Source organism: Hyla sarda, chromosome 2, assembly GCF_029499605.1.
Source record: "Hyla sarda isolate aHylSar1 chromosome 2, aHylSar1.hap1, whole genome shotgun sequence".
NCBI lineage: Eukaryota > Metazoa > Chordata > Amphibia > Anura > Hylidae > Hyla > Hyla sarda.
Window position 1 is genome coordinate 387,340,871 of NC_079190.1, and position 27,125 is coordinate 387,367,995.

Consider the following 27,125-nt stretch of genomic DNA (forward strand, 5'->3'; position numbering starts at 1 on the left):
TAATCCTAATAAGCTTGGCTTCAGGAAGTCTTGCCTCCATTTTCTGCGAATCAAGCTCAATACCCAGAAATGTGATGACCTTTGAAGGACCTTCTGTTTTTGCGGGTGACACTGGGACTTTCAGTTGATCAAAAACTGCTCGAAGAACCTGTAGATCTCGAGGGAAGGTATTGGGAGACTCAATTAGCAGAAAATCGTCAAGATAATGAATGATGTGACTACACTCAAATCGGTTTTCTAGTACCCAGTGGAGAGCAGAAGCGAAGCGGTTGAACAACCATGGACTGCTGCGTGCACCAAAGGTAAGTTTGGTAGCGAAATAGTATAGGTTCAGGCCTCCGGTGTGCGTCCCCTGCGTCGTTGCTATGTGCTGCGCTGCGCGGCGCATGACGTCAGTGTGCCGCGCCGTGCAGTGCATAGCAAAAATGCAGGGGACGCACACCGGAGGCATGAAGCAGCGCGGACCCGGCCCCGGCAACAGGTAATTATGCAACCTGGGATGGGGGGAGGCAATGGGGCAGCGGCGCCGGCAATGGGTGCCGCTGCCCCTTCTCTCCCCCTGGCTGTCGGCGCCGCTGCCCCATTGCCGGCGCCGCTTCTCTCCCCCTGGCTATCGGCGTCGGCAATGGGGCACCGGCACCGATAGTCAGGGGGAGAGAACGGGCAGCGGCGCCGATAGCCAGGGGGAGAGAAGCGGTGGCAGCAGGGCTCTAGACCCCAGGGAAGGCAGGGGGAGAGAAGCGGGCAGCGACGGCCTCTCTCCCGCTGACTTTCCTGGGGGTGTATCGGGGTATACACGCGCACACACACGCACCCTCATTTGACCATGGATATTTGGGTAAAAAACTTTTTTTGCCCAAATATCCTTGGTAAAATGAGGGTGCGTGTTATAGGCCGGTGCGTGGTATACCCCGATAAATACGGTATGTTGTAGAGACAGCCATACTAACCGCCTAGCCAAGCTCATTATGATAGGGCATCTGGACCTACCCTTCAATAAGATGTCCACGGTAGCGGCATTATCTGATACAAACAAAACTGTGGTTTTGTTCCACGCTGGCCCCATAACTGAGCTGCAGCCACTATCGGGTACAGTTCAAAGGCCGCCGAATTCCTTACGAAACCCTCAATCTTGGTGATCTCAGGTGGCCAAGGGCCGGCGAACCAATGATTGCCCCAGATAGCAGCAAAACCCGTCGAACAGGCAGCATCAGAAAAAACCATGGGTGATTCATTCCCTACACTGGGGATGAAGAACGAAATGCCGTTCCAGTTGTGCAAGAAAGATTCCCACATGGGCAAATCTGCTAAAGCTTTGTGATCTATGTGCAGCAAACTGCTCTGCTGAGGAGCTGTGGGTAACAAAGACAATAGGCGATAAATTTATCATCCCCAGGATGGATTGTAATTCAACCTTGGAAATGCAGAGGCGCTCTCTAAGTCTACGTATCGATGTTCTAATCCTAATAAGCTTGGCTTCAGGAAGTCTTGCCTCCATTTTCTGCGAATCAAGCTCAATACCCAGAAATGTGATGACCTTTGAAGGACCTTCTGTTTTTGCGGGTGACACTGGGACTTTCAGTTGATCAAAAACTGCTCGAAGAACCTGTAGATCTCGAGGGAAGGTATTGGGAGACTCAATTAGCAGAAAATCGTCAAGATAATGAATGATGTGACTACACTCAAATCGGTTTTCTAGTACCCAGTGGAGAGCAGAAGCGAAGCGGTTGAACAACCATGGACTGCTGCGTGCACCAAAGGTAAGTTTGGTAGCGAAATAGTATAGGTTCTGCCAGCGAAAGCCATGCCACTTCCACTGCTGAGGCATGATCGGGAGGAGCTTAAAGGCATCTGATATGTCTGCCTTGGACAGCCAAGCTCCCCGCCCCATGCTTAATATGATGGCTATGGCCTCGTCAACAGAAGATTACTTGAGGGCGAATTCTTCTGCAGGAATAAGAGCATTGAGACTCGGAATAACGGAAGAATAGGGGGCGGACAAGTCATAGATCAATCGCTTTTTATTGTTAAATTTGCCCGTCGCTAAACGACTGGTGAAAACCAGTAACCCCTTAGATTCCGTTCCCCTGGTACGGCCCACGTCATCACCTCACTGACACAGAGGATCCACCTCCAGTGTCCTCTCTGCATACCAGTCCGGATCCTGACAAGGGACTGCTCCCAAGCCATGCCAACTGAGGGTTGTGTCTGAGAAACCCTCCAAATGTTGACTGGAGGTGTCAGATGTCACTTGTGATGAAGTGGATGACCGTATTAAACAATCGATGATGGCAGATGGATTGCTGGTCCAGACACGACCACTACTGGGAGCTCAGGCCTCTCTCTGCGACTCCTGCTTCCACTCGCCCCTAGTCTGCTGCGACCTCTGCCTGATGAATTTAGGCCTCTGCCACTCCTCTGTGCACGTCCTGGACTTTCACAGTATCTAGACCCTTAAGACTTTAACAGGAACAAAATGGTACACCACTTAGATGTACATATGTGGTATGCACTTACGAGGTGAGGACAATGCACTTCAGTATGCTAAAAACAGTATTTGTCTACAACACCAGCAGGTGTGTACTTTTGGCTGGACTTTCACAGCATCTAGGCCCTTAAGACTTTAAAGGGACAAAATGGTACACAACTTAGATGTACATATATGGTATGCACTTATAATGGGGAGACAATGCGCTCCAGTGCACTTAAAAACAGTATTTGTCTACAACACCAGCAGGTGTGTACTTTTGCCTGGCCTTTCACAGTGTCTAAGCCCTTAAGACTTTAACAGGAACAAAATGGTACACCGCTTAAATGTACGCACAGTTTACAATTAATAGAGGACAATACGCTGGCTACTATTAGCTTTTTTAACTGGCTGGCTACTATTAGCTTTTTCAGTTGTAGTACACACCAGTGCTGCAGCACACAGTCGCTGTGTACTACACCCAAAATTGCACTCTCTCTCTCAATCTCACTCCCTTGCCTATCAGTGCTTCTAGGCTAGATTTGGGCTTGATGTGAATCGCTGCTGTAAAAAAGCTTTTCTGTGCAACACACACTGCTGTCTGTCTCTCTCTGTAATAGAACGTTGATGTGACTGGCCGTAAGATGGCTGTCGATTATATAGGGCTGTGACATCACAGGAGTGTCTGTTCCCGCCTTCCCAGGATGCCTTGCCCCAAGTCCTCACATGTGGATCCGCCATTTTAGATGCCCTGAGCCTGGACCGCACTAAATGGAGTTTATTTAAGCAATTCGCGTGATCAAATCGCGGCAATATTCGCATTTGTTATGAATCAAATATTTCCTGAAATTCCTAATGAATTCGGATTTGTCAGATTCGATTCGCTCATCCCTAGTTCCACTCAGAACAGGCTTCATCATGGTTGACCAGAGAAGTTGAGTGCATGTGCACATATTTGGGTAATAGAGGTATGAGTTCTGCCAGCACTGCTGCAGAGGCTGAAGGAGTGGAGGGGCCAACCTGTCAGTGCTCTGATTACATGCCGCACACTGCTTCGTCCCAGAACAAAGCCTCTTTTAAAGATGAAGCACAAGGAAACCTGCAAACAGTTTGTTAAAGGCAAGCAGACTAAGAATATGAATTCCTGGAACCCTGTGATCTGATGAGACCAATATAAACTTATTTGGTTCAGATGGTGTCAAGAGTGTGTAGTGGAAACCAGGTGAGGACTACACGTGTGTCTTGCCCACAGTCAACCATGGTGGTAGTGTCATGGTCTCGGCCTGCATGAGTGCTGAAGGCACTGGGGACCTACAGCTCTTTGAGGGAACCATGAATGCCAACATATACTGTGACATACTGAAGAGACTGAGCCACAGGCAAGTATCCTAAAATTGTAATGACCCCAAACACATCTGCAAAACCACCACTGCTTTGCTTAAAGGGGTACTCCGGCACTAAGACATCTTATCCCCTATCCAAAGGATAGGGGATAAGATGCCTGATTGCGGGGTTTCCTGCCGCTGGGGACCCCCGTGATCTTCCACGCCGCACCCTGTTAGAATCAGTACCCGGAGCGTGTTCACTCTGGGTCTGATTACTGGCGATCACGGGGATGGAGCATAGTGATGTCACGGCTCCGCCCCCATGTGACGTCACACTTCACCCTCTCAATGCAAGCCTATGGGAGGGGGCCCCACCAATAGACTTACATTGAGGGGGCGGAGCATGATGTCACACGGGGCGGAGCTGTGACATCACTATGCTCCATCCTCGAGGTCGAGATGGACTCAGCCTCCAGGGGTTCCGGAAGCCTCTAAAGGTGGGTGCTGCATGGTAGATCCCGGGGGTTCCCAGCGGCGGGACCCCCGCGATCTGACATCTTATCCCCTATCCTTTGGATAGGGGATAAGATGTCTAGGCGTGGAGTACCCCTTTAAGGAGCTAAGGGTAAACTTGATGGACTGGCCAAGCATGTCTCCAGACCTAAACCCTATTGAGCATCTGTCGGGAATCCTCAAATGGAAGGTGGGGAAGTGCAAGGCCTGTAACATCCACCAGCTCTGTGATGTCATCATGAAGGAGTGGAAGAAGACTCCACTGACAACCTGTGAAGCTCTGGAAAACTCCATACCCAAGTCCCAATTCGGACATTTCATACTTATAGGTGTACTCATTTCGTTGCCAAGGTTTAGACACTAATGGCTGTGTGTTGAGTTACTTTGATGGTCATGTTTTTGTCACATGAAAAGATATAATAACAAAAATGTGAGGAGTGGACTCACTTATGGGAGATACCATATCAGATTTATAATGACACATAGCAACATTTCAACAGTAAAATTGAAAGCATTGTTGTTATTTAACAAAACTTTTGACATGTCAAAAGTTCTGTTTTGGTTTGGGTCTGGGTTTTCAGATCCCCACCAATCAATAGAATGAGCCAGAAGAAGTGCTGCTTTATCCATCTCACTGGAGAAGTTGGTCTCCATAGACTTACTATGGAATTATCTCAGCTTAGCGCTTATTCCAGCTCATTCTAGTGATCGGTGGCTGAACTGTTGACATGTTCTCAAAATGACAATGTAAAATGTCAAAGGTTTTGTTAAATGACAGGGACACTTTAAAGTTAATATTTATTATAATGATATTTTGTCTGGTTAAAGCCCAACATCCTGTACTAATCTGATAAATTGCTAATATCTTTATATAAACTACATTTTTATAATGCATTTATGTGGCTGAACTGTATATAAGGCTGCAATGTAAATAAAGCATGTGATGGGCACGGCTCAGGGGGTATCTGCTTATTCCGATAATGGCGCTTTTATAAAAGGATTTGGTATAAAAGTAGTAACTGTGATGTGCACCTGAATGTGTGTATCTGTGCTCATTCATTGTGCCAGTATGTCCATATCTTGTCTACTACCCTTTGACAAAATCCTGTGTATGCCCCTGAACACAGACAATACTATTATGTGTGTCTGGGGTGTGGGGGTTGTAAAGCTGTCATTTACCTGACTGCTTACCTACACTTGCTGTCATGGTTGACTTCCTGAACACAAAGCTGTACACCTCTTTATTGAGGCTGTCAATTTACATTGTGTTCCTTTTAAAATATATATGTACTTTCTTGGCTTTTTCAATTGGGTTTTTATTGAACTTTAAATCATAACAGCATATGGCACTGCCAAGTATACAAAACAGTTCTTACCAAACCTATACTGATCAACCCCATTTTTACAATCTTTAAATTACTTTACATCGTATTTGGTTCAAAATCTTTTTTTTCTAGATTTTCCTCCTTTAAAATTGAGTGCGTCTTATATGTCGGAGTGTCTTATATGGCGAAAAATATGGTAATTCTAGTTATATTGAAGCCAAAGCACATCATATTTATTCATCCTAGTCGATGACAGAATGTATAATGAATGTCTGTTCCCACCACACTATAAAAAAGAATCAGAATAAGTAACACATGACGGTGATATCACTTCTACCACAAAAAAACAAACTAAATTAAACTGTGTGTCTCCCAAGTCAACCCTTCAGGGGTATATCTGTAGAGGGATTTCTAAGGACAAACAGAACTTTTGCATCACATAGATCACAGTATAAATTTCTGAATTCAGCTTTTTTTTCCTATCAAGTCACTGGATCCCCCCTGCTCCCTGTAATTCATGCAGGGAATGCCCACTCAGCCAATCACTGGGGCACCGTTTTTACAATCTTTAAATCCCTATATTCCTAGAGGTAAATGATGTAATTTTGTCTGTCTGAAGGTACTACTATGGTTTCTGTTGGCATATTGACTTTAATAATAAAAAATAAAAAAAACAAGCAGTAAGTTCTGGTCAGGTAAAGAACTGTTGGATATTGTAAATATCTATATTGAAAGAAACACAAATAAAATTCAGGTGGATTGACATATACTAAACATCCCTCATAAGTGGAGACAATATTATGCTCCCAAAGAATATTATATGTATTTTTCATGGCCATGTTCTGTGGTAATACATAGATGGTCTATAACGCATACCGTATTTTTCGCCATATAAGACGCGCTTTTTCTTCCCCAAAACTGGGGGGCAAAAGTTGATGCGTCTTATACGGCAAATACACATTCAAACGCTGTCATATCGCGGTGGTCCCTGCGGCCATCAATGGCCAGGACCTGTGGCTAATACAGGACATCACCGATTGCGGTCATGCCCTGTATTAACCCTTCAGAAACGGCGATCAAAGCTGACCGCCGCGTCTGAAGCGAAAGTGAAACTAACCCGGCTGCTCAGTCGGGCTGTTCCGGACGCCGCAATTTCACAGCGGCGGTCCCGAACAGCCCGACTGAGCAGCCGGGTTAGTTTCACTTTCGCTTCAGACGCGGCGGTCAGCTTTGATCTTTGAGCTTACAGGACACCGGGAAGGACCTTACCTGATTCCTCGGTGTCCGATCGGCGAATGACTGCTCCGTGCCGAGATCTCCTGCATGGCCGGCGCTCTCCTTTATCGTTATCATGTCGTCGTGCATGCCATCCCGTCATCCAATAGGAGCGGCGTGCGTAGCGACGTGATGGCGGCGACAGAGAGCGAGGATCCCAGAGACGGCAGAGATGTTCCGGAGAGACGGGGACACCCCGGGGGCGTGGCGACAGCGATGGAGGGCGACATCCAGGGAAGCGGTGATGAGCGGTGATGGTCCAGAGCGGCGGGGACACGTGAGTATTACCTCCTATACCAGTGGTCTTCAACCTGCGGACCTCCAGATGTTGCAAAACTACAACTCCCGGCATGCCCGGACAGCCAACGGCTGTCCGGCATGCTGGGAGTTGTAGTTTTGCAACATCTGGAGGTCCGCAGGTTGAAGATCACTGTCCTATACTTTAAATTGTATTTGTTTCAGAATCTTTTTTTTTCTAGATTTTCCTCCTTTAAAATTGAGTGCGTCTTATATGTCGGAGTGTCTTATATGGCGAAAAATATGGTAATTCTAGTTATATTGAAGCCAAAGCACATCATATATGTTCATCCTAGCATAGTAAAAGAACTGTCAACTAAGTAGAGTACAGTCCGGGAGTAGATTTCTTCTACAGTCGATGACAGAATGTATAATGAATGTCTGTTCCCACCACACTATAAAAAAGAATCAGAATAAGTAACACATGACGGTGATATCACTTCTACCACAAACAAACAAACTAAATTAAACTGTGTGTCTACCAAGTCAACCCTTCAGGGGTATATCTGTAGAGGGATTTATAAGGACAAACAGAACTTTTGCATCACATAGATCACAGTATAAATTTCTGAATTCATCTTTTTTTTCCTATTAAGTCACTGGATCCCCCCTGCTCCCTGTAATTCATGCAGGAAATGCCCACTCAGCCAATCACTGGGGCACAGCGCCACAACAAGAATTCTTCATGTAGCCTGAGCCTAAAATATTTTAGCACATACAGACTCATTTTTTTGTCAGTCCCTGAACCATGTTTGTTCCAACTAATCCTAAAGGAGTTATCCACTGAAATATGTAAAAAGCTTCTACTCACCTCCCTCGTTCACTCATAGCCTCCTCTTCATGGAGCTGCTGGCGCCACATCCCATCACCGCTCAGCCAATCCCTTGACTAGGGCAGAACATTGCTGCAACAAGTGGTTGGCTAAGCGTCAATGTGATGTGGCTTCTGCAACTCAGTGAAGTGCTGCGGCGGATGACAGGGCACCAATACCGGAGACTACGAGGATAGGAGGGAGTGAGTAGAAGCTTTTTTTTTGTTTTATTATGCAGCCTGGACATGCTGATTATATAAGATAAGTCAGTGGATAACCCCTGTTACGCTATGCGCTCCTGCCTCACACGCTGGCCCTGAGCGTATGGTCCTCTTACCTTCTGCTGCCGACGGGGCTGGGACTCGCATTGCGGGACGCACCCGCATGCGAGCCCCAGTCCGTCACTCTCCGGGTGTTTCCCCTGCCTCTGCTTCCGCCTCTCTGCTCCGGCGCGCGTGTCCCCATCCCTTAGGGCGTGCACGCCCCGGAGCTTTAAGATTTAAATACGCTCATTCGTGTAACCACTTGTGTCTTGTTGATAAATTCCTCCACCCTCCTCAGTTCTCTGCCGGATCTTTGTTGTCTTGTGCCTAGTGAAAGCGTTCCATAGTATTGCCTTGCCATGTACCAGATCTCCTGCTCTTGTGACCTTGACATTGCTTCTCTGCCGCCTGCCTACTGAACTTCTGCTACGTCACGACTACCCTACTGTGCCGCCTGCCCTGACCTACAGCTATCCTGACTACGAATTGTCTCATCCCTTCTGTGCTTCGCATCTCCTCAGCCGCCTGTGTGGTCGAGCCGTGCCGGAGGTAGCGATCTGGGTGTCGCCTGCAGCTGCAAGCCCATCATGCTTTGCGGCAGGTTATGGTGAAGACCAGCGGCACCTTAGACTCCACTCCCTGGTACGGTCCGAGTCATCTGCCACACAGGTCCAGCGGATCCACATACACCGGAGTTCCTGTCTTCAGAAACGTGAGTGTTACAACCCCTTTTGGGACTTGATTACAAGTCAATGATGTGAACTCTTACTGTACCTCATTGCTCCTCTAAACATACAGATTTTTTTCCCTAGGGATAGTTTTTTTGTTCCAATGCATGTCATATTCTGAAAGTAATAGCAATGTTTCAGAGGGAGGTTAAAGGGGTACAGCGCCCCATACATCTTATCCCCCATCCAAAGGATAATGGATAAGATGACTTATCATGGGGACCTCTGCAAGCTCAGCTGCGGCAACCCAGACAACCGGTGCGCAGAGCAAACTTCGCTGCGCACTGGATGACTGGCGATGTGAGGCAGAGGCTTGTAATGTCACGGCCACGCACCCTCAATGCAAGTCTATGGGAGGGGGCGTGACAGCCGTCACACCCCCTCCCATAGACTTGCATTGAGGGGGTGCGGCCGTGATGTCACGAGCCTCCAGTGCTGCACCTGACTCTCTAAACGAACGCCGGGCGCAGCAAGGACCCCCTGCAATCAGACATCTTATCGTTTGGATAGGGGATATGATGTCTAGGGGTGGAGTACCCTTTTGAGTGTTTTATCAAACATATTCAAGGCATTTAAAATCCCATCCAAAGAGCCACCATCCAGAGGCCAGTGGTGTATTATGAACCCTGGGATTTGTTTTTTTCTATAGCCACGATTTAAAGCTGTTGGACCAGATCAAGAAGACCAAAAAGTCCCTGAAATAATCCTTTTAAAATCATATACATTGAAATAAAATCAGAAGACATATTAATGAGTTGGAATAATAAGGAACTCAGATAGGAAGAGAAAGAGTTGTTGGAGCTAATGGGGTGCACTAGTAATCCAATACTAATTCCCAATTGTAAATGTAATGGGCTTTAGTTGAACTCACAAAACCTAATTGTGGGTGTTGTGTTGAGCAGCATGCATTCCCATTCAGAAAACTTGGCTGTCAATGAAAGGTGGAGGTTCTAATTAGTTAGGCCGGAACCATCAGTCACTCAGCTCTTTTATGTCCAGTGGAAAGCCTGGCTTCTCTGTTCATTGTACATTCAATGTCATCATATCAATGATGTGATTATAAATTCACAGATGTTAAGGGAACAACCTGGCAAAGGAAGAAAGCCAATTACTTCACAATAGCTAACTATTCATTTTTATTGAGAGAGCGGTCAAACTGATGTCCTTTGAAAAAAAGAAGTCAATGTTTCACCAAGTGGTGATACCAGCAGCACATGACCACTGAGGCCACTGATTGGCTGCAGTGGTCATGCGCTGTTACGGCATGTCGTCACTGCCAACTTGTGAAAAAAGAATAACAAGAGATCATTGAAGCTTCTGTGATGCCATAACAAGGGATTGAAGAGAGTAATAATGTTTTGTTTTTTTTTTTGTTTTTTTTATGCCCTATTAGGCTGGGTTCCCATTACGTTTACCCCATACAGGGCCGCATACGGCAGGAGAGAGATAAAAACTTGCGCTCCCGTATGCCTTTCTATGCGCTCCCATATGTAATTAATTTCAATGAGCCGATCGTAGTGAAACGTTCGGTCCAGTCGACTCATTTTTGCCCCGTATATGCGCTTTTTCCCCACACCTAAAATCGTGGTCGACCATGGTTTTAGGTCCGGTTGTAAAAATGCATATGGGGCAAAAATGAGCCGACCGGACCGAATGTTTCACTGCGGTCGGCTCACTGAAATGAATTACATACGGGAGCGCATAGAAAGGCATACGGGAGCACAAGTTTTTAGCTCTCCCCTGCCGTATGCGCTCCCGTATGGGGGAAAACGTAATGGGAACCCAGCCTTAGTTACATATTGCATTCTCTTAAAGAAGCACACTTTTTATCATATAATGTACATCAGTGTTCCTGCAGTGTTATTTGATTCTGTCTAGCTCAAATGCATCTATACATTCTATTACTGTAGCTGGGTAATGTGATCCCCAATCTGACAATTAATCTAAAAAAGACAGGAGGTCAGTCTGTCCCGAGTGGCTGACTTCCTGGGAACTACAAAATTATGCAATCACCTATCAGATCCCTCATGACAGCTCAGTCCCCTCTTCATCCATGTCTGCCCTCTCTAAGAGACCTGGAGTGCAGTGATATAGCTGGTGAGTCTAAACAGTGATCAGCTGCAAAGATAAACAACTCCTGATCATGCTGTCTCTTTTGTGTGAAGTTTCTCTAGTGTGTCCTATGGAAAGGATGCTGATAGCTGATACTGCTCTCCCCTGGCTTCTTGCTTGTTAGAGGTAACAGAAAGAAAATATGGCTAAAGATTCATCATATATATCCAGATAAGTAGAGATGCGGCACTCGTACACTGATGGGTGACTGATGGGTGAATAAACAGCATGTTTTGATTCATTGAACTGGAGTGCTGCATCTCTACTTATCTGGATGTTGTTGATTCATTAGGCCAGGAGTCAGGCCGTGGGAAGTAAAGCACCCAATTTGGGATTACAAGCCCTTATCACAGTGCCAGTTTCTTCTATTGCTTTAGATTTGTCATATATGATACTCTATAGTGGAAGTGATGGGACAGAAGTCAAAGCCAGAGACCTCATGGGAAATAAACGCTGCATTAGGACATTAGGTCAGCCAAATAAGTAAGCAAATCAAGTGATCAAGTTGGCAGACAATCCCTGCATGCCACGTCAGCTGAAACAGGTATACACAAGAACCTCCACATTATTTTCCATTATTAATATGCACTATGTAAGCAATAAAACATTTCCTGCACTGTTTCTTTAATCCATATCAGGATCTGGGTTTTCTGTAGAACTTGTTTGTGTTGCTCTAAGGGTCTATTCACACGGCAGAATTCCACCACAAATTAAAGCCTATAGACTTCTATGGGATTCAGCACTCCCAATCACACTTCTGAATTTCCGCAAGCGGAAATTCAGAAGTGTGAATGGGAGCGTGGAATCCCGTAAAAGTCTATGGGCTTTAATTTGAGGCGGAATTTTGACGTGTGAATAGACCCTTACAGTAAATAAGATAAAGCTGCACTAAATCCTGCACACTTGCACACTATTATAAATGGTGCAGTAAAGTGTAATCCTGTATGCAAGTTTCTAGATGTGTTTTCAGTAGTTTTCCATAGGACTGCAGGTAATGCTTCTATACTATCAGAATTCACAATGAGTTATCACAATTCTCAAAAGAAACTACAGTGATCCCTCAACTTACAATGGCCTCAACATACAATAGTTTCAACATACGATGGTCTTTTCTGGACCATTGTAACTTGAAACCAGACTCAACATACAATGGTATGGAATCTGCGAAATGTGTCAATGGCTGGAAGAACCGACCAATCAGAATGGACATTTCACTGGTAAAACCCCTGTATTCCTAAAGTGGATGCACTGACTGGTGTCTGGTAGCGCCTCCTACAGTACAGGGAGGTATTACATGTTCTGTACTCTTTATCTGTATTACTGAAGCGTATGCACTGACTGGTGTCTGGTAGCGCCTCCTACAGTACAAGGAGGCATTAAATGTTCTGTACTCTTTACCTGTATTACTGAAGTATATGCAGTGACTGGTTTCTGGTAGCGCTTCCTACAGTACAGGGAGGCATTACATGTTCTGTACTCTTTACCTGTATTACTGAAGTATATGCAGTGACTGGTTTCTGGTAGCGCTTCCTACAGTACAGGGAGGCATTACATGTTCTGTACTCTTTACCTGTATTACTGAAGTGTATGCACTGACTGGTGTCTGGTAGCGCCCCCTACAGTACAGGGATGTATTACATGTTCTGTACTCTTTACCTGTATTACTGAAGTATATGCAGTGACTGGTTTCTGGTAGCGCTTCCTACAGTACAGGGAGGCATTACATGTTCTGTACTCTTTACCTGTACCAGGGTTAGCTGCTCCTTTGGACACCAGGTAAGGGCGGCTCCATTTTCCTTTTTTTAGGACATTTGCGTGTTCTTTACAGAAGAAGCTCCTGTCCTCTATATAGACCAGTGTTTCCCAAAGAGGTTGCCTCCAGCTGTTGCAAAACTACAACTCCCAGCATGCCCGGACAGCCTTTGGCTGTTCGGGCATGATGGGAGTTGTAGTTTTTCAACAGCTGAAGGCACCCTGGTTGGGAAACACTGACATAGACAGTGATTTACAGCTCCCAGCAGATCTTTCTTACTTTTATATGTAAGGATTTGCTTTATCTATATTAGTTATCTACTTATTTATCTTAAATCCTCACTTTTTCCTATTTTTGGATGACATTTTGGTGGATCCAGAACCAATTACCAGGTTTCCATAGAGTTATGGTCTCAACATACAATGGTTTCAACCTACAATGGTCGTCCTGGAACCAATTAATATTGGAACTTGAGGGACCACAGTACTCACTAACAAACTCGCTACACTATTTCTCTATACCCCATAGAGCGTCAGATTTGATATGTTTCTGTAATTAATCTCATAAGAAGAATAAGCAGAGGAGGAATAAAAGGCATTTAGCAGCGTAATGTCATTGTGGTTGGTAATGTGGTTCTGTTGTCTTCTACTGTGTGAACTTCAGCTTGGCACAGATTCTGCAGAGCATTGCAGAAAGCCCTTGTCATGTGTGGTGCGTTTGATGTGATTTCTGCAGAGCACTTCCTGTCACAAAGCCCGATTATCTGCTACATTACTTCAGATAGGGTCAGTCACGCCTCAGGAGACTGAAAAAATATTTTGACAGGCATAGAATGTGCCACAATAAGGGTCATTCATCAAAGATTCCTCCATGCAAAGCTAGGTCAGAAACCTGATGCACGAGCAGCGCACTAGAGTTACCACCAGGTACCTGTCAGACTCATATTGACTGGAGGGGGTTCAATACTTTTGTGCAGCTGCAACGATTTATTCAATTTAATACATTGGCTTGCATGGTAAAGAACCTTGATACATCGCTGAATAACATTATTGGCTTACTTACATTGTATATATAGCTGTTACATACATACTGTAGATGGACACATAAACTGTATATTAAAAAATAAGATTGTTCAGTGGAAAGTCTCAGCATGCAAAATGCGGTAACGTTCACAGTTAGTGAATTTGCACTTAAAGGGGTTATCCCCCATAAGGTGATTTTAGTATGTACCTGGCAGACAGTAATGGACATGCTTAGGAAGGATCTGCACTTGTCTTGGGGCTAAATGGCTATGTTGTGAGATTACCATAACACTGTGGCTAGCTGTTTGTGAACTGGTATTTCCTGTTAGACTTTTCTTTTTTTGACTACAAATCCCATAATTCCATCTTCCTCCCTCCCAAACATCAGCCACCCCACCCATTGAAACATAAATGGGCAGCATCCATTCAAATCAGTGTGGGTTTTCAATCAGGGTGCCTACAGCTGTTGCATATTGATTTCTCTCCCACCAAGCGATCGCTCCACCCATTGAAACAGACAGGCTCCCTGTCATCAGCTGACTAGTGAGGTCAGGTCTCGGCCGCATTGCAACCTGGGAAAAATCTGAGACAACAGTCATTTTGTATGCTGATAAAAATAAATATTGGAGTGAAAATCACAGAGGAATTGTGAGAAAACCATCACACACAGGTACAGACACTATATTATGAACTACACTGACTTTACAGCCCCTGTAGCATAGTCAAAAAAAAAAAAAGTCCAGCTGAATTGCATTGTAGACATTGTAGGCATTGCATTGTAGACAAAAGCAGGACTTATTCCTGAAGATTTATCTACTTTTGTATTTTAGCTCTTTACCATAACCTTAGAGTTTGTCCTTCATGCATGGAAGGTCACACCAGTCCTACCCCAAGAATTATGGTTTAACAATTATTAGAATTATTAGAATTATGGTTTTGCAAGAAGCAGTAATGGCTTCCTCTCATATTGTCCTGTTGGACAGAGATGGCTGCTACCAGTTCCCTGGGGGAGCATTTTAGGTGCCTCTTCAAGCAGCCAAACTGTCCTGGACCAAGCGAAGTAGAGACTACTATCTTAATCTGGACTGGGGCACCGAGAGACCAGTGACATTGATTCTGGGGGCCTTATCTACAGTTAAGTGGAAATATTACCTGTTTCAATACAGTATAAAAAAAAACTGTCCCCAATAAGGACATCATAAAGACCACTGATGAGCTGACCGCCATTGGACTCGTTTATAGTCTTATCAGACTAATTTTAGAAACTTTTGCCAGTCATTACAACATATACTATACACTCCAGACACACACTGGACGCATACAAGACATTCCGCACATGCCCCTCACATATAAGACACATATACTGTACACACCACTCACACATAGGATACATATTGTAGACCTGACACTTTATAGACATTAGTGGCACATGAACCATTCACACACGGGCGTGTTACATGGGCGTCCTGCAGGAAGGGGGGCAAGATGCCCCCCCTGGAAAAATGCTTATTAACCTGTTGATGACACAGACAGGGAACATGTAGCTGTCAGCAGCTTTTAAGGACAGCTGTGATGGCTCCTCCTGATCCCTGTGTAGTCTCCTGTGACAGGAAGCAGTAATGGCTTCCTCTCTCATTGTCCTGTGGGAATAGTGACAGTGCCCAGGGGAACGTTTGAGGTGCTGCACACAGTCCTTAAATGCTACACCTCCCCTCCTAAGCTCAGTATCACAAGATATCTCCTCCCATTTATCTGTGACAGGCAGGGTAATGTCTATCTATCTCATATATATCTATCTCATATCTATCTCTATCTATCTATCGATCTCATATCTATCTATCATATATCTATCTATCTATCTATCTCATATCTATCTATCTATCTCATATCTATCTATCTCATATCTATTTATATCATATCTATATATCTCATATCTATCTCATATCTATCAATCTCTATCTATCTATCTCATATCTATCTCATATCTATCTATCTCTATCTATCTATATATCTCATATCTATCTCATATCTATCTATCTAATATCTATATCTCATATCTATCTATCTCATTTCTATATCTCATATCTATCTATCTCTCTCATATCTATCTATCTCTCTCATATCTATCTATCTCATATCTATCTATCTCTCATATCTATCTCTATCTCCTAGCTATCTATCTGTCTCATATCTATCTATCTCATATATAACTATCTATCTATCTATCTATCTCATATCTGTCTATCTCATATCTATCTATCTATCAATCTATCTCATATCTATCTATCTATCTCATATCTATCTCATATCTATCTTTTATCATCTATCTATCTATCTATCTCTCTATCAATCTATCTCATATCTATCTATCTCATATCTATCTCATATCTATCTATCTATCCAGCTTATATCTATCTCATATCTATCTTTTATCATCTATCTATCTATCTGTCTGTCTGTCTGTCTGTCTGTCTATCTGTCTCTTTATCCATATCTATCTATTGACTGTCTGGGGAGCACAAGTATGACGCTCCCATAGATAGGACATGTAATGAGTGCGGACATGCTGCTCCATTTGCAGGCAGAGACAGGGACCTGTTCTTGAAATTGTGGGTGGTCTCAGTGGTCTGACCCCTCACAATCAGAAACGTATCCCCTGGTGCAGTACCCAATTAAAGTAATCTGTCCCCATAGAATTAATTCTGCAGGCGTCCATGCGCTGTTACATTATTTACCAATCATTTCCATTTATTTGACTTTTGCCATGTGCTGACTAAGAGACCCTTCCCCTTCTGACCCCAAGTAATAACCCTTTCCATATGCCCCAATACGATTTATGATAGTGCCTACAAATCCCATAGTGGCTGAGAGAGCCGAGAAAGGCAGAACTGAGGTAAAAAGCCTTATTTACAGACATATATGAGGAAAAGTTGCTCAGTTGCCCATAGCAACCAGATTGCTTAAAAAGGCCCCTGAAAAATGAAAGGAGCAATCTGGTTGGTTGCTATGGGCAACTCAACATCTTTTCTGTGCAGGTTGTGAGAAGTTTCCCCCATAGAGTGTTCCTGTTCCTGCAGCTATGCTACCCCTACAGCAGTGGTCTTCAAACTGTGGCCCTCCAGATGTTGCAAAACTACAACTCCCAGCATGCCCGGACAGCCGTTGGCTGTCCTGGCATGCTGGGAGTTGTAGTTTTGCAACATCTGGAGGGCCACAGTTTGAAGACCGCTGCCCTACAGAATGTGAGAAGGCCACAGAGATCTGACAAGCTGTGCAGTGTGGGGACTAAATAGATATTCAGCTACCATGTCTGTCCAACTTTGTGCTAACATATCAGCCGGCTATGTAGCTGTGTATTACATCGCCCAATTCTTATACAGTGATCCCTCAACTTAAAGGAGAACTCCGGAATAGGAAAATTATCGTCCATACTGCCGGCAGTATAAAAATAAAGATGTACATACCTTTCTTTGCTCCCCCGGTGCCTCCGGTAACCGGCTCCGGCCTCCGCCGCGATCCTCTTCCTGGTTGCCGGTGGTCGGCGAGACATACTGCGCTCAGCCATTCACCGGCCGCAGCGAAGTCCCGACTCAGCCGGCGATAGGCTGAGCGGCAGGGTGACGTTTTCGGCCCCGGCACCTGCCTATCGCTGACCGAGTCGGGACTTCACTGCGGCCGGTGATTGGCTGAGTTTAGTATGACTTACCGACCACCGGCAACCAGGAAGAGGATCGCGGCGGAGACCGGAGCCGGTTACCGGAGGCACCAGGGGAGCGAAGGAAGGTATGTACATGTTTATTTTTTTTTTTACTACCGGCAGTATGGGGGACAATTTTCCTATTCCGGAGTTCTCCTTTAAAATGGCCTCAATATACAATAGTTTCAGCATACAATGGTCTTTTCTGGACCATTGTAAGTTGAAACCAGACTCAAGTTACAATGCTACAGAAAGTCCAGATCTGTGAAACGTGTCAATGGCTGGAAGAACTGACCAATCAGAATGGGCTTTCACTGGTAAAACACCTGTAATACTGAAGTGCATGCACTGACTGACTGTCTGGTAGCGCCTCCTACAGTACAGTGTGGTACTACATGTTCTGTACTACTCTTCACCTGTCCCAGGGTTAGCTGCTCCTTTTGGACACCAGGTGGGGGCGGCACCATTTTACTTCTTTAGGACACTGTGTACTATACAGGAGCCTGAAGAAGCTCCTGTCCTCTATATAGACAGTGATTACAGCTCCCAGCAGATCTTTCTTACTTTTATATGGAAGGAATTACTTTACCTGTATTAGTTATCAACACATTTTTGTTTAATCCTCACTTTTTCCTATTTTCTGATGACATTTTTGGGGCTTCAGAACCAATTACCAGGTTTCCATAGAGTTATAGGCTCAACATACAATGGTTCCAACATACAATGGTCGTCCTGGAACCAATAAATATTGTAACTTGAGGGACCACTGTATATTCTCACATGAGAAAAAGGGAGTCAGAGGGATTAAGGTAGATCTTGTCCTGGTTTTAGGAATTACCTAGTGCAGTGTTTCCCAACCAAGGTGCCTCCAGATGTTGCAAAACGACAACTCCCAGCATGCCCGGACAGCCTTTGGCTGTCCGGACATGCTGGGAGTTGTAGTTTTGCAACACCTGGAGGCTCCCTGCTTGGGAAACACTGACCTAGTGGGTCAGTTCAAGCCTGCCTGTGTATAATGAATACAGTAAATTATTTCTGCCCTAATGAAATACTGTAAGTACAATGCAAAATAAAAGACTGAAAGCACAATCTTACAAAACACCTCCAGTACATTTCTTCATCAGTCACTCTTCCAAATCTAATGTAAAAAAACATATACAGTGATCCCTCAACTTACAATGGTCTCAACATACAATGGTTTCAACATACAATGGTCTTTTCTGGACCATCGTAAGTTGAAACCAGACTAAACATACAATGTACAGACAGTCCAGATCTGTGAAACATGTCAATGGCTGGAAGACTCGGCCAATCAGAATGGGCATTCACTGGTAAAACCCCTGTATTACTGAAGCGTATGCACTGACTAGTGTCTGGTAGCGCCCCCTACAGTACAGGGAGGTATTACATGTTCTGTACTCTTTACCTGTGCCAGGGTTAGCTGCTCCTTTGGACACCAGGTGAGGGCGACTCCATTACTTTTTAGGACACTGTGTAATGTGCAGGACCCTGAAGAAGCTCCTGTCCTCTACATAGACCAGTGTTTCCCAAGCAGGGTGACCTCAGCTGTTGCAAAACTACAACTCCCAGCATGCTGGGAGTTGTAGTTTTGCAAGGGCTGGAGGCTCCCTGCTTGGGAAACACTGACATAGACAGTGATTTACAGCTCCCAGCAGATCTTTCTTACTTTTATATGTATGCTGGGAGTTGTAGTTTGGCAACAGCTGGAGGCTCCCTGCTTGGGAAACACTGACATAGACAGTGATTTACAGCTCCCAGCAGATCTTTTTTACTTTTATATGTAAGGATTTGCTTTATCTATATTAGTTATCTACTTATTTTTCTTTAACCCTCACTTTTTCCTATTTTTTGGATGACATTTTGGTGCCTTTAGAACCAATTACCAGATTTCCATAGAGTTCTGGTCTCAACATACAATGGTTTCAACTTACAATGGTCGTCCTGGAACCAATTAATATTGTAACTTAAGGGACTACTGTATATATCTAGGAGAAAAAAGACTCCTTACTGACATACATGAACTGTTAGCGTGACAATACATTATATGGAAGCGTTACACAACCTGTGGGTCTCCAGCGAATCAAAAACTACAGCATGCTGCCTGCTGGGAGTTGTAGTTTTGCAATAGCTGCTGAGATCTCCAGAGTAAATAATTCTTTTTTCTGTACACATGTCCACTTTTAATTGAATCATAATTTACTTTGCTATTTTTACATACAAGGCTATATAATCAATATGGTCTAATAGATTCACTTATCGAAACTCCACATCGAACTCCATAAACGATGTCTTTTGGGGTACATTTTGGTGTCAGAGCTGGGGCCACTGAAGGGGGTCTTAGTACTCTGTTGGGCCAATCCCACCCAGTCCTGATCACTATCTGTAAAATGGAAATTACAGTAGTAACAGACACTAAAACATGGTTTGGAGATGTTGTCTCTTCCCATCTATGTGTTTGCCCATGATCAAAGCCTTTAACCCCTTAAAGACTCAGCCCATTTGGGCCTTAAGGATGATTTTTTGAAGGCGAGGAGGAAAAAACGAAAACTTTATGTTTTCGTTTTTTCCTCCTCGCCTTCAAAAAATCATAACTCTTTTATATTTTCATCCACAGACTAGTATGAGGGCTTGTTGTCCGTTGTCCGTTGTAATGCCATCCCTACTTTACCATAAAATGTATGGCCCAACCAAAAAAATACTATTTGTGTGGGGAAATTAAAAAGAAAACGCAATTTTGCACATTTTGGAAGGTTTCGTTTTCACGCCGTACAATTTACGGTAAAAATGACGTGTTCTTTATTCTTTGGGTCAATACGATTAAAATGATACCCATGTTAACATACTTTTCTATTACTGTTGCGCTTAAAAAAAATCGCAAACTTTTTAACCAAATTAGTACATTTAAAATTCCCCTATTTTGAAGACCTATAACTTTTTCATTTTTCTGTATAAGCGGCGGTATGAGGGCTCATTTTTTGTGCCGTGATCTGTACTTTTTATTGATACTAGTGACTGCTATGCTGCAGATGCCGTGGTCTGTATTGATCACGGCATTTAAGGGGGTTAATGGCGGACATCCGCGCGATCGTGGATGTCTGCCATTACCGGCGGGTCCCTGACTGCTATCAGCAGCCAGGACCTGCCGCGCATGAGCCGAGCATCGCTCCGATGCTCGTGGTCATGCTTAGGACGTAAATGTACGTCCTGGTGTGTTAAGTAAGGGGTTAAGGACGATAGGTTTTTTCATTTTTGAATATATTTTTACATATATTTTTTTAATGATAACAGGGGGGGGGGTGATTCAGTAATGAGTAACCCTCCCTCTCCATCTTAATCCCCTTGTGCCATCCCCCCCCCCCCCACCATCTTAATCCCCTTGTGCCATTCCCCCCCCCCCTCCATCTTAATCCCCTTGTGCCATTCCCCCTTCCTCTGATCTCCTTTTTATTCCCCCTCCATCTTAATCCCCTTGTGCTATATAATAATCATACTTCCAGGACTTAACAGCAGTTATATTCTCCACAGAAAGTTTTCTTTTTGAATTTCCTTTCTGCCTCACCATAGTGCTCTCTGCTGACACCTCTGTCCATTCTAGGAACTGTCCGGAGCAGGATATATTTGCTATGGGGATTTGCTCCTTTTCTGGACAGTTCCTAAAATGGTCATATGTGTCAGCTGAGAGCACTGTGGTCAGACAGAAAGGAAATTCAAAAAGAAAAGAACTTCCTCTGGAACATTCAGCAGCTGGAAGGGTTAAGATTTTTTAATAGAAGTAATTTACAAATCTGTTTAACTTTCTGGCACCAGTTGATTTAAATAAATTGTTTTCCAGTGTAGTACCCCTTTAAAAGAATAGGATGTAACTTTATGGATGTGTCAGGCTGTGTTCACACAGTGGAATATCTGCTATTCCACGCAAATTGCGCTCAAAAAGGCAGACTGCATATTTTTTGCAGTTTAGCAGAATTCCAGGAGAATTTCTGTGCTTTTAAAACACAGATTGCGCTTAAATTCAGAGTCCTATTAACTTTAATGGGGCTCAGAACGTAATTCTGCTAAATGTAAAGACATGTTTTATAAAATTGCGGAATCCAGAATGCTGTGTGAAGGGGGCAGTGGAATCCTTAAAGATAATGGCTGGCATTTATCATTGTGTTTCCCCTTTTCTTCCATCTATATTTGGCACTATTTTGGCACAAGTGTCCTTATTAGCGCCTTTTTTTATGCCTTTTGGTTTACACATTTCTGCTGATTTTGAGTTGCAATCCACTGCTATTGGCAATACACATGATATGGAAGGGTTTTATGAACTGCGCCTTTTTGGGAAAAGGCACAAAAAAGGCGCAAAACCACAGAAAAGTCTCTAAACTATACCAGCCCAGACTTAGCTTAGCTTTTTGGTGTATGTGAAGAGAATTAATGTAACATTTCAGAAAATGTGACCTGCACAATATGTATCAAATGTGGTGCTCCTACACATTACCAGCACCAAAAAAAGGTGTAGAAAAAAGCTCCCCAATGTGCACTAACATTTTCTGAATTTCCAAGCGTAAGACATATCAAAATCTATACAGAGGGAAAAGTGGTGCAGTTGCCCATAGCAACCAATCAGCTTTTTTTTTTATTTTTTTTACTTTTCAAAAGGCCTCTGAAAACTAAAAGAAGCAATCTGATTGGTTGATATAGGCAACTTCACTATTCTTCCTCTGCACAGGTTTTGACAAATCCCTCCCATGGTGTATTTCTGAAAAAGTGAAGGGGAAAAAGAATAATACACTGCAGCCGGGTGTCAGATATGAAAGTCAATAGGTAAATATAAACTGCTATACCTGCTTTTTATGTTTCTCTGCTTGAAATAAAAAACCTTTTTTATATTTTTCAGTAGAAAAATCCTTAAAGGGGTTATCCAGGAAAAACTTTTTTTTTTATATATCAACTGACTCCAGAAAGTTAAACAGATTTGTAAATTACTTCTATTAAAAAATCTTCATCCTTTCAGTACTCATGTGCTTCTGAAGTTGAGTAGTTCTTTTCTGTCTAAGTTCTCTCTGATGACACCTGTCTCGGGAACCGCCCAGTTTAGAAGCAAATCCCCATAGCAAACCTATTCTACCCTGTGCAGTTCCTGAGACAAGCAGAGATGTCAGCAGAGAGCACTGTTGCCAGACAGAAAAGAACAACTCAACTTCAGCAGCTTATAATTATTGAAATGATTAAGATTTTTTAATAGAAGTAATTTACAAATCTGTTTAACTTTCTGAAGCCAGTTGATATATAAAAAAAAAGTTTTTTCCTGGAATACCACTTTAATCAAATAATCATATGACCTACAATGAGAACTAAAAAGGAACAAAAATGTATGCACTAAACCACACTTTTTAAAGGGGTTCTCCACTGGAAAAAAAATTTTTCTAAATAAACTGGTGCCAGAAAGTTAAACAGATTTGTAAATAACTTCTATTTAAAAATCTTAATCCTTCCAGTACTTATCAGCTGTTATATGCTCCACAGGAAGTTCTTTTCTTTTTCAATTTCCTTTCTGTCTGACCACAGTGCTCTCTGCTGACACCTCTGTTCCTTTTAGGAACTGTGCAGAGTAGAAGAAAATCCCCAAGCAAACCTCTTCTGCTCTGGACAGTTCCTGATATGGACAGAGGTGTCAGCAGAGAGCAGATGTGATCAGACAGAAAGGAAAAGAACTTCCTGTGGATCATACAGCAGCTGATAAGTACTGCAAGGATTAAGATTTTTAAAAAGAAGTTATTTACAAATCTGTTTAACTTTATGGCACCAGTTTATTTTTAAAGAAATGTTTTCCACTGCAGCTTTTTTGCAGAGGTGGGAAATGGACTTCTTCCTCATGAGAGTTTGCTGCCTTCCTCTTGACCAACACTGCGGAATAATGGGCTGAGCTGAATGGATGTACATTATGGGGGAGATTTATCAAAACCTGTCCAGAGGAAAAGTTGCCCAGTTGCCCAGTTGCCCATAGCAACCAATTATCTTGCTTCTTTTATTTTTAACAAGTCCTCTGCAAAATGAAAGAAGCGATCTGATTGGTTGCTATGGGCAACTGGGCAACTTTTCCTTTGCACAGGTTTTGATAAATCTCCCTCTATGGATAAACATTATGGGAGGATTTACAAGGTTTTCAGTTTCCTGGTGTAAAAAAACATCCCAAACCTTAGTGCAAATTTTAATTTTGTTCAAAACTTTGACTTTTCTGTGTTTTAGTCACCTTTGCACCTCCTCCCAAAAAGGTGTGTCTTTGCTATTAGAGGGGTGTGGTTAAGTGTAGTAAATTTTTAGGTAGTTTAATTACAGCATATGCGGCTTTTCAAAAAGTTGCCAATTTTTTGGCCAACTCCACTCAACTCAACAGGTAGAGTAAAAACCCAAAGAAGAAGAAAAATAACCCAGCACTTGGGAAAACAGCAGCTTTATATTCAAATCCTCTTTAAAACAGCATGGAACTGATACACTTCACAACATCTGAAGAACGTGATGCGTTTCGAGCGCGTGCGCTCGAAACGCCTCAAGTTCTTCAGATGTTGTGAAGTGTATCAGCTCCATGCTGTTTTAAAGAGGATTTGAATATAATGCTGCTGTTTTCCAAAGTGCTGGATTCTTTTTCTTCTTCTTTGGATATTGGACACACGGAGTCTGAGTGAGAATCCGAGCACGGGAGTTAGCAGGTGAGTTGGACTTTCTACATTTATTCAAGTGAGTAAAAACCCACATGACAAAATGGTGCATTGCAAATAATCAGCAAATTCATCAAATATTGGGCGAAAATATGACAAATTTTGTGCAATTGGCATTAGAAGTAAACTGCGAGCTTGAAAAGTGGAGTGAAAATATTGAAAATGCTAAATTACCCCCATGTCTTTATACACTGTAAAACAACAGGGACTGAGTCCTTTCTTTCCTTGTTGCCCCCTCTCTGCAGAAAATGGGCTCCATAGACTTTCTATAGAATCCATCTGTTGAAGCAAGGAGACAGTGGGGGAAAAAAGTGCTCAACTTAAAACATCTCCCCATGTGTTCTAGAGATTGGGGAGGGGTCTTAGCAACTGGACCCGCACTGATGAAAAGGTTTGACATGTTGTAAGCTTATCTAAATGACCGTAACACTTTAAGGATTTGCTTTCTATATTTTTTCTATAGTTGTAACATGATTGTAGTATTTAAGCAACATTGCTAGACAAAACTTATGGCCACCAATACCAAATTATAAATTTAATGTAATCCGAATGACCTCCTACAAGAAAACCATCTGGTAATGTTTCACCACCACAAAAATATAATCGGAACACTGGGTTCATTGGGAACAAATTGACTCACGTATGGCCAGATATAGACCTGGCTCCAATTCTTCCTCTGTGCATAGAGAAAAGACCCCAGAGGAGATGTCCAGGATCTGATCTGATACAGTCCCACCACATGGCCTGCGACCAGTGCTTGAAGGCAGAATTGGAATGGGGTTCACGTAAAAATCAATCTGTTTCCAAAAAACATTGACATCCTTTTTTTATTTCTATTAACGTCAATGAATCAATCGTTGTTAAAATGGATCATATATTGTATGTATGTTAAAAGGTTAGATTCCAAATCTATATCTAAATCTTATCATGTGGAGTATATTATATTTACCTATTTTCAGACAACACACAACATTCATTGTGACGCCCAAACTATAATTCTCCTATTCAGCATTTGTTTCCCAGGTGGATCATTTACATTGGCCGATCCCTAAACACATATTAATAGGAATATATATTATATACATTGCATCAAGTATACTTACCTATTGTTCACGAATCACATTCTTCTGTCGTGTTTCATTCATTCCTTTATTTATAATCATATCCTTAACAATTCATATATTCCAATGTAATTCATCATTTGACACAACTGTGATAATAGTTACTTACCCAGCAGGAGCAGTAGAGCCAGTATCCCCGTAATACATATAAAGATGACCAGGGCTATTTTCATTGTTCTACTTGCAGAACTTTGGTTGACTGACTTTGAAGTGCCCATGTCTTCTCTTTCCATAGACTGAGAGAAAAGAAATGCCTGAGGACAAATTTCCTTCTCCCTCTAATGTTCCTCTTGAGAATTTTAAATCAAAAGCCCATGTTCTAGAACAGCTTCCTGCCCTTACGTCTTCTTCATAGAATACACATCTTTACAAGTTTTTAGGCATCATACTCTGTCTCTCCTCCTTCTATAGAGGGGTGGGGAGAATGGAGCACAATAAAAAAATAAGGGCTTTCCCTATCCCTCCTCTTCTGAAAAAAAAGAAAGAAAAACTACACACAGCTCACCGGCTGGGACTTGCCAAAATGAATGGTGATTTTTCATATTCACAAAACTTTTGTGGTCTGTAAAGTATGCTGCAGTGCTAGGCTGTCATGCGAGCCTCTGATTTTCTACATATTACTAGCTGGATGCTTGGAAGAAGCTGGAAGGGAGTGTATATTTTGTGTCATACACAACTTGTTACGTTGTGCTCAATTAGAGTTCATAAACTTCAGCCCTAGTACGGTTAATCTTTTTCTTATCTCCAGTTGTTTGGCTTCCAGAGTTTAGCTTGCCAAGATATGACATGATCTATCCTCGTGCTGCACTCCTCATGGCTTTGAAGAACCATATAAAACTTTAGCAGACTAAAAAAAAGTTAGAATTATTCAGATTTTAAGATTTGCTTAGAAATACATAGAGATTTTATATCGTCGTGACGACTAATTTAACTTAGCACAGGATGACCCCTTATTCCCTTATAAAATAGTGACTGTAAAAATATTCAAGTCACCCAAGTGCAGGTAAAAAGTGCAAGTGTTCACACAAAAACGTGCACAAGGATGCGGTCCATCGCAAGCCCTTCCCCAATAAACCAAACCCTTCGCCTCTGGGTCAAAAGGCACAAAATAGTGACTGTAAAGTAAATAAAATTTGACTCTGTAATCCTGTACATCATTAGGTACATGGAGGAGTATCTCTTGTCCACTGAGGATAACATGGGGAGGGAGGTTGGAGTTAAATTCAGCCAAAATAGAATGTTCTAATTTTGGATATGTAGAATTTTCAGTTTACACTTCCCAAGCTTCTCACTTTCAGCTTCATAGAAAAATAGAGGAATTGGTAACACAGCTTGGGAATAATAGAATGCATACAATGAGCCTTGTTCTGATAACCACCCAATGGTACATTAAAAATGGCCTTCTAGAGGGTAGTCCTCTTAAAGAAGAGCCAATAAAAGGTATAAAGGAATCGAAAGGCCCAAGTGTCCAGGGGGCGTTCCCCAGAACGGCAGTCCCTCTCCTCTTTATCACTGCCCCACAGCCTGCCTGCATCTGTCTACCCTGTTTGACTGACAGTCACTAGATAAAAATGACACAGGCTGGACTTATCTGGGCTCTTGCCATGTTAGGAAGCACCCCACACACAAACAAAACTTAACCTTAATTTACATATTAACAAAAAGGCTTCTATCTCTGCACTGGAAAGGTC

General features: G+C 43.0%; 1 protein-coding gene across 1 annotated transcript in view; it reads right to left on the reverse strand.

The window, feature by feature from the left end:
* Positions 1-25,864, reverse strand: part of PHEX (phosphate regulating endopeptidase X-linked) — a 256,306-nt gene extending 230,442 nt beyond the window's left edge. The window contains exon 1 of the mRNA XM_056558599.1: positions 25,544-25,864. Within this exon, the coding sequence (XP_056414574.1) occupies positions 25,544-25,667 (124 nt within the window). The 5' untranslated portion in view covers positions 25,668-25,864. The remainder of the gene's footprint in view (positions 1-25,543) is intronic.
* Positions 25,865-27,125: the final 1,261 nt, after the last annotated feature.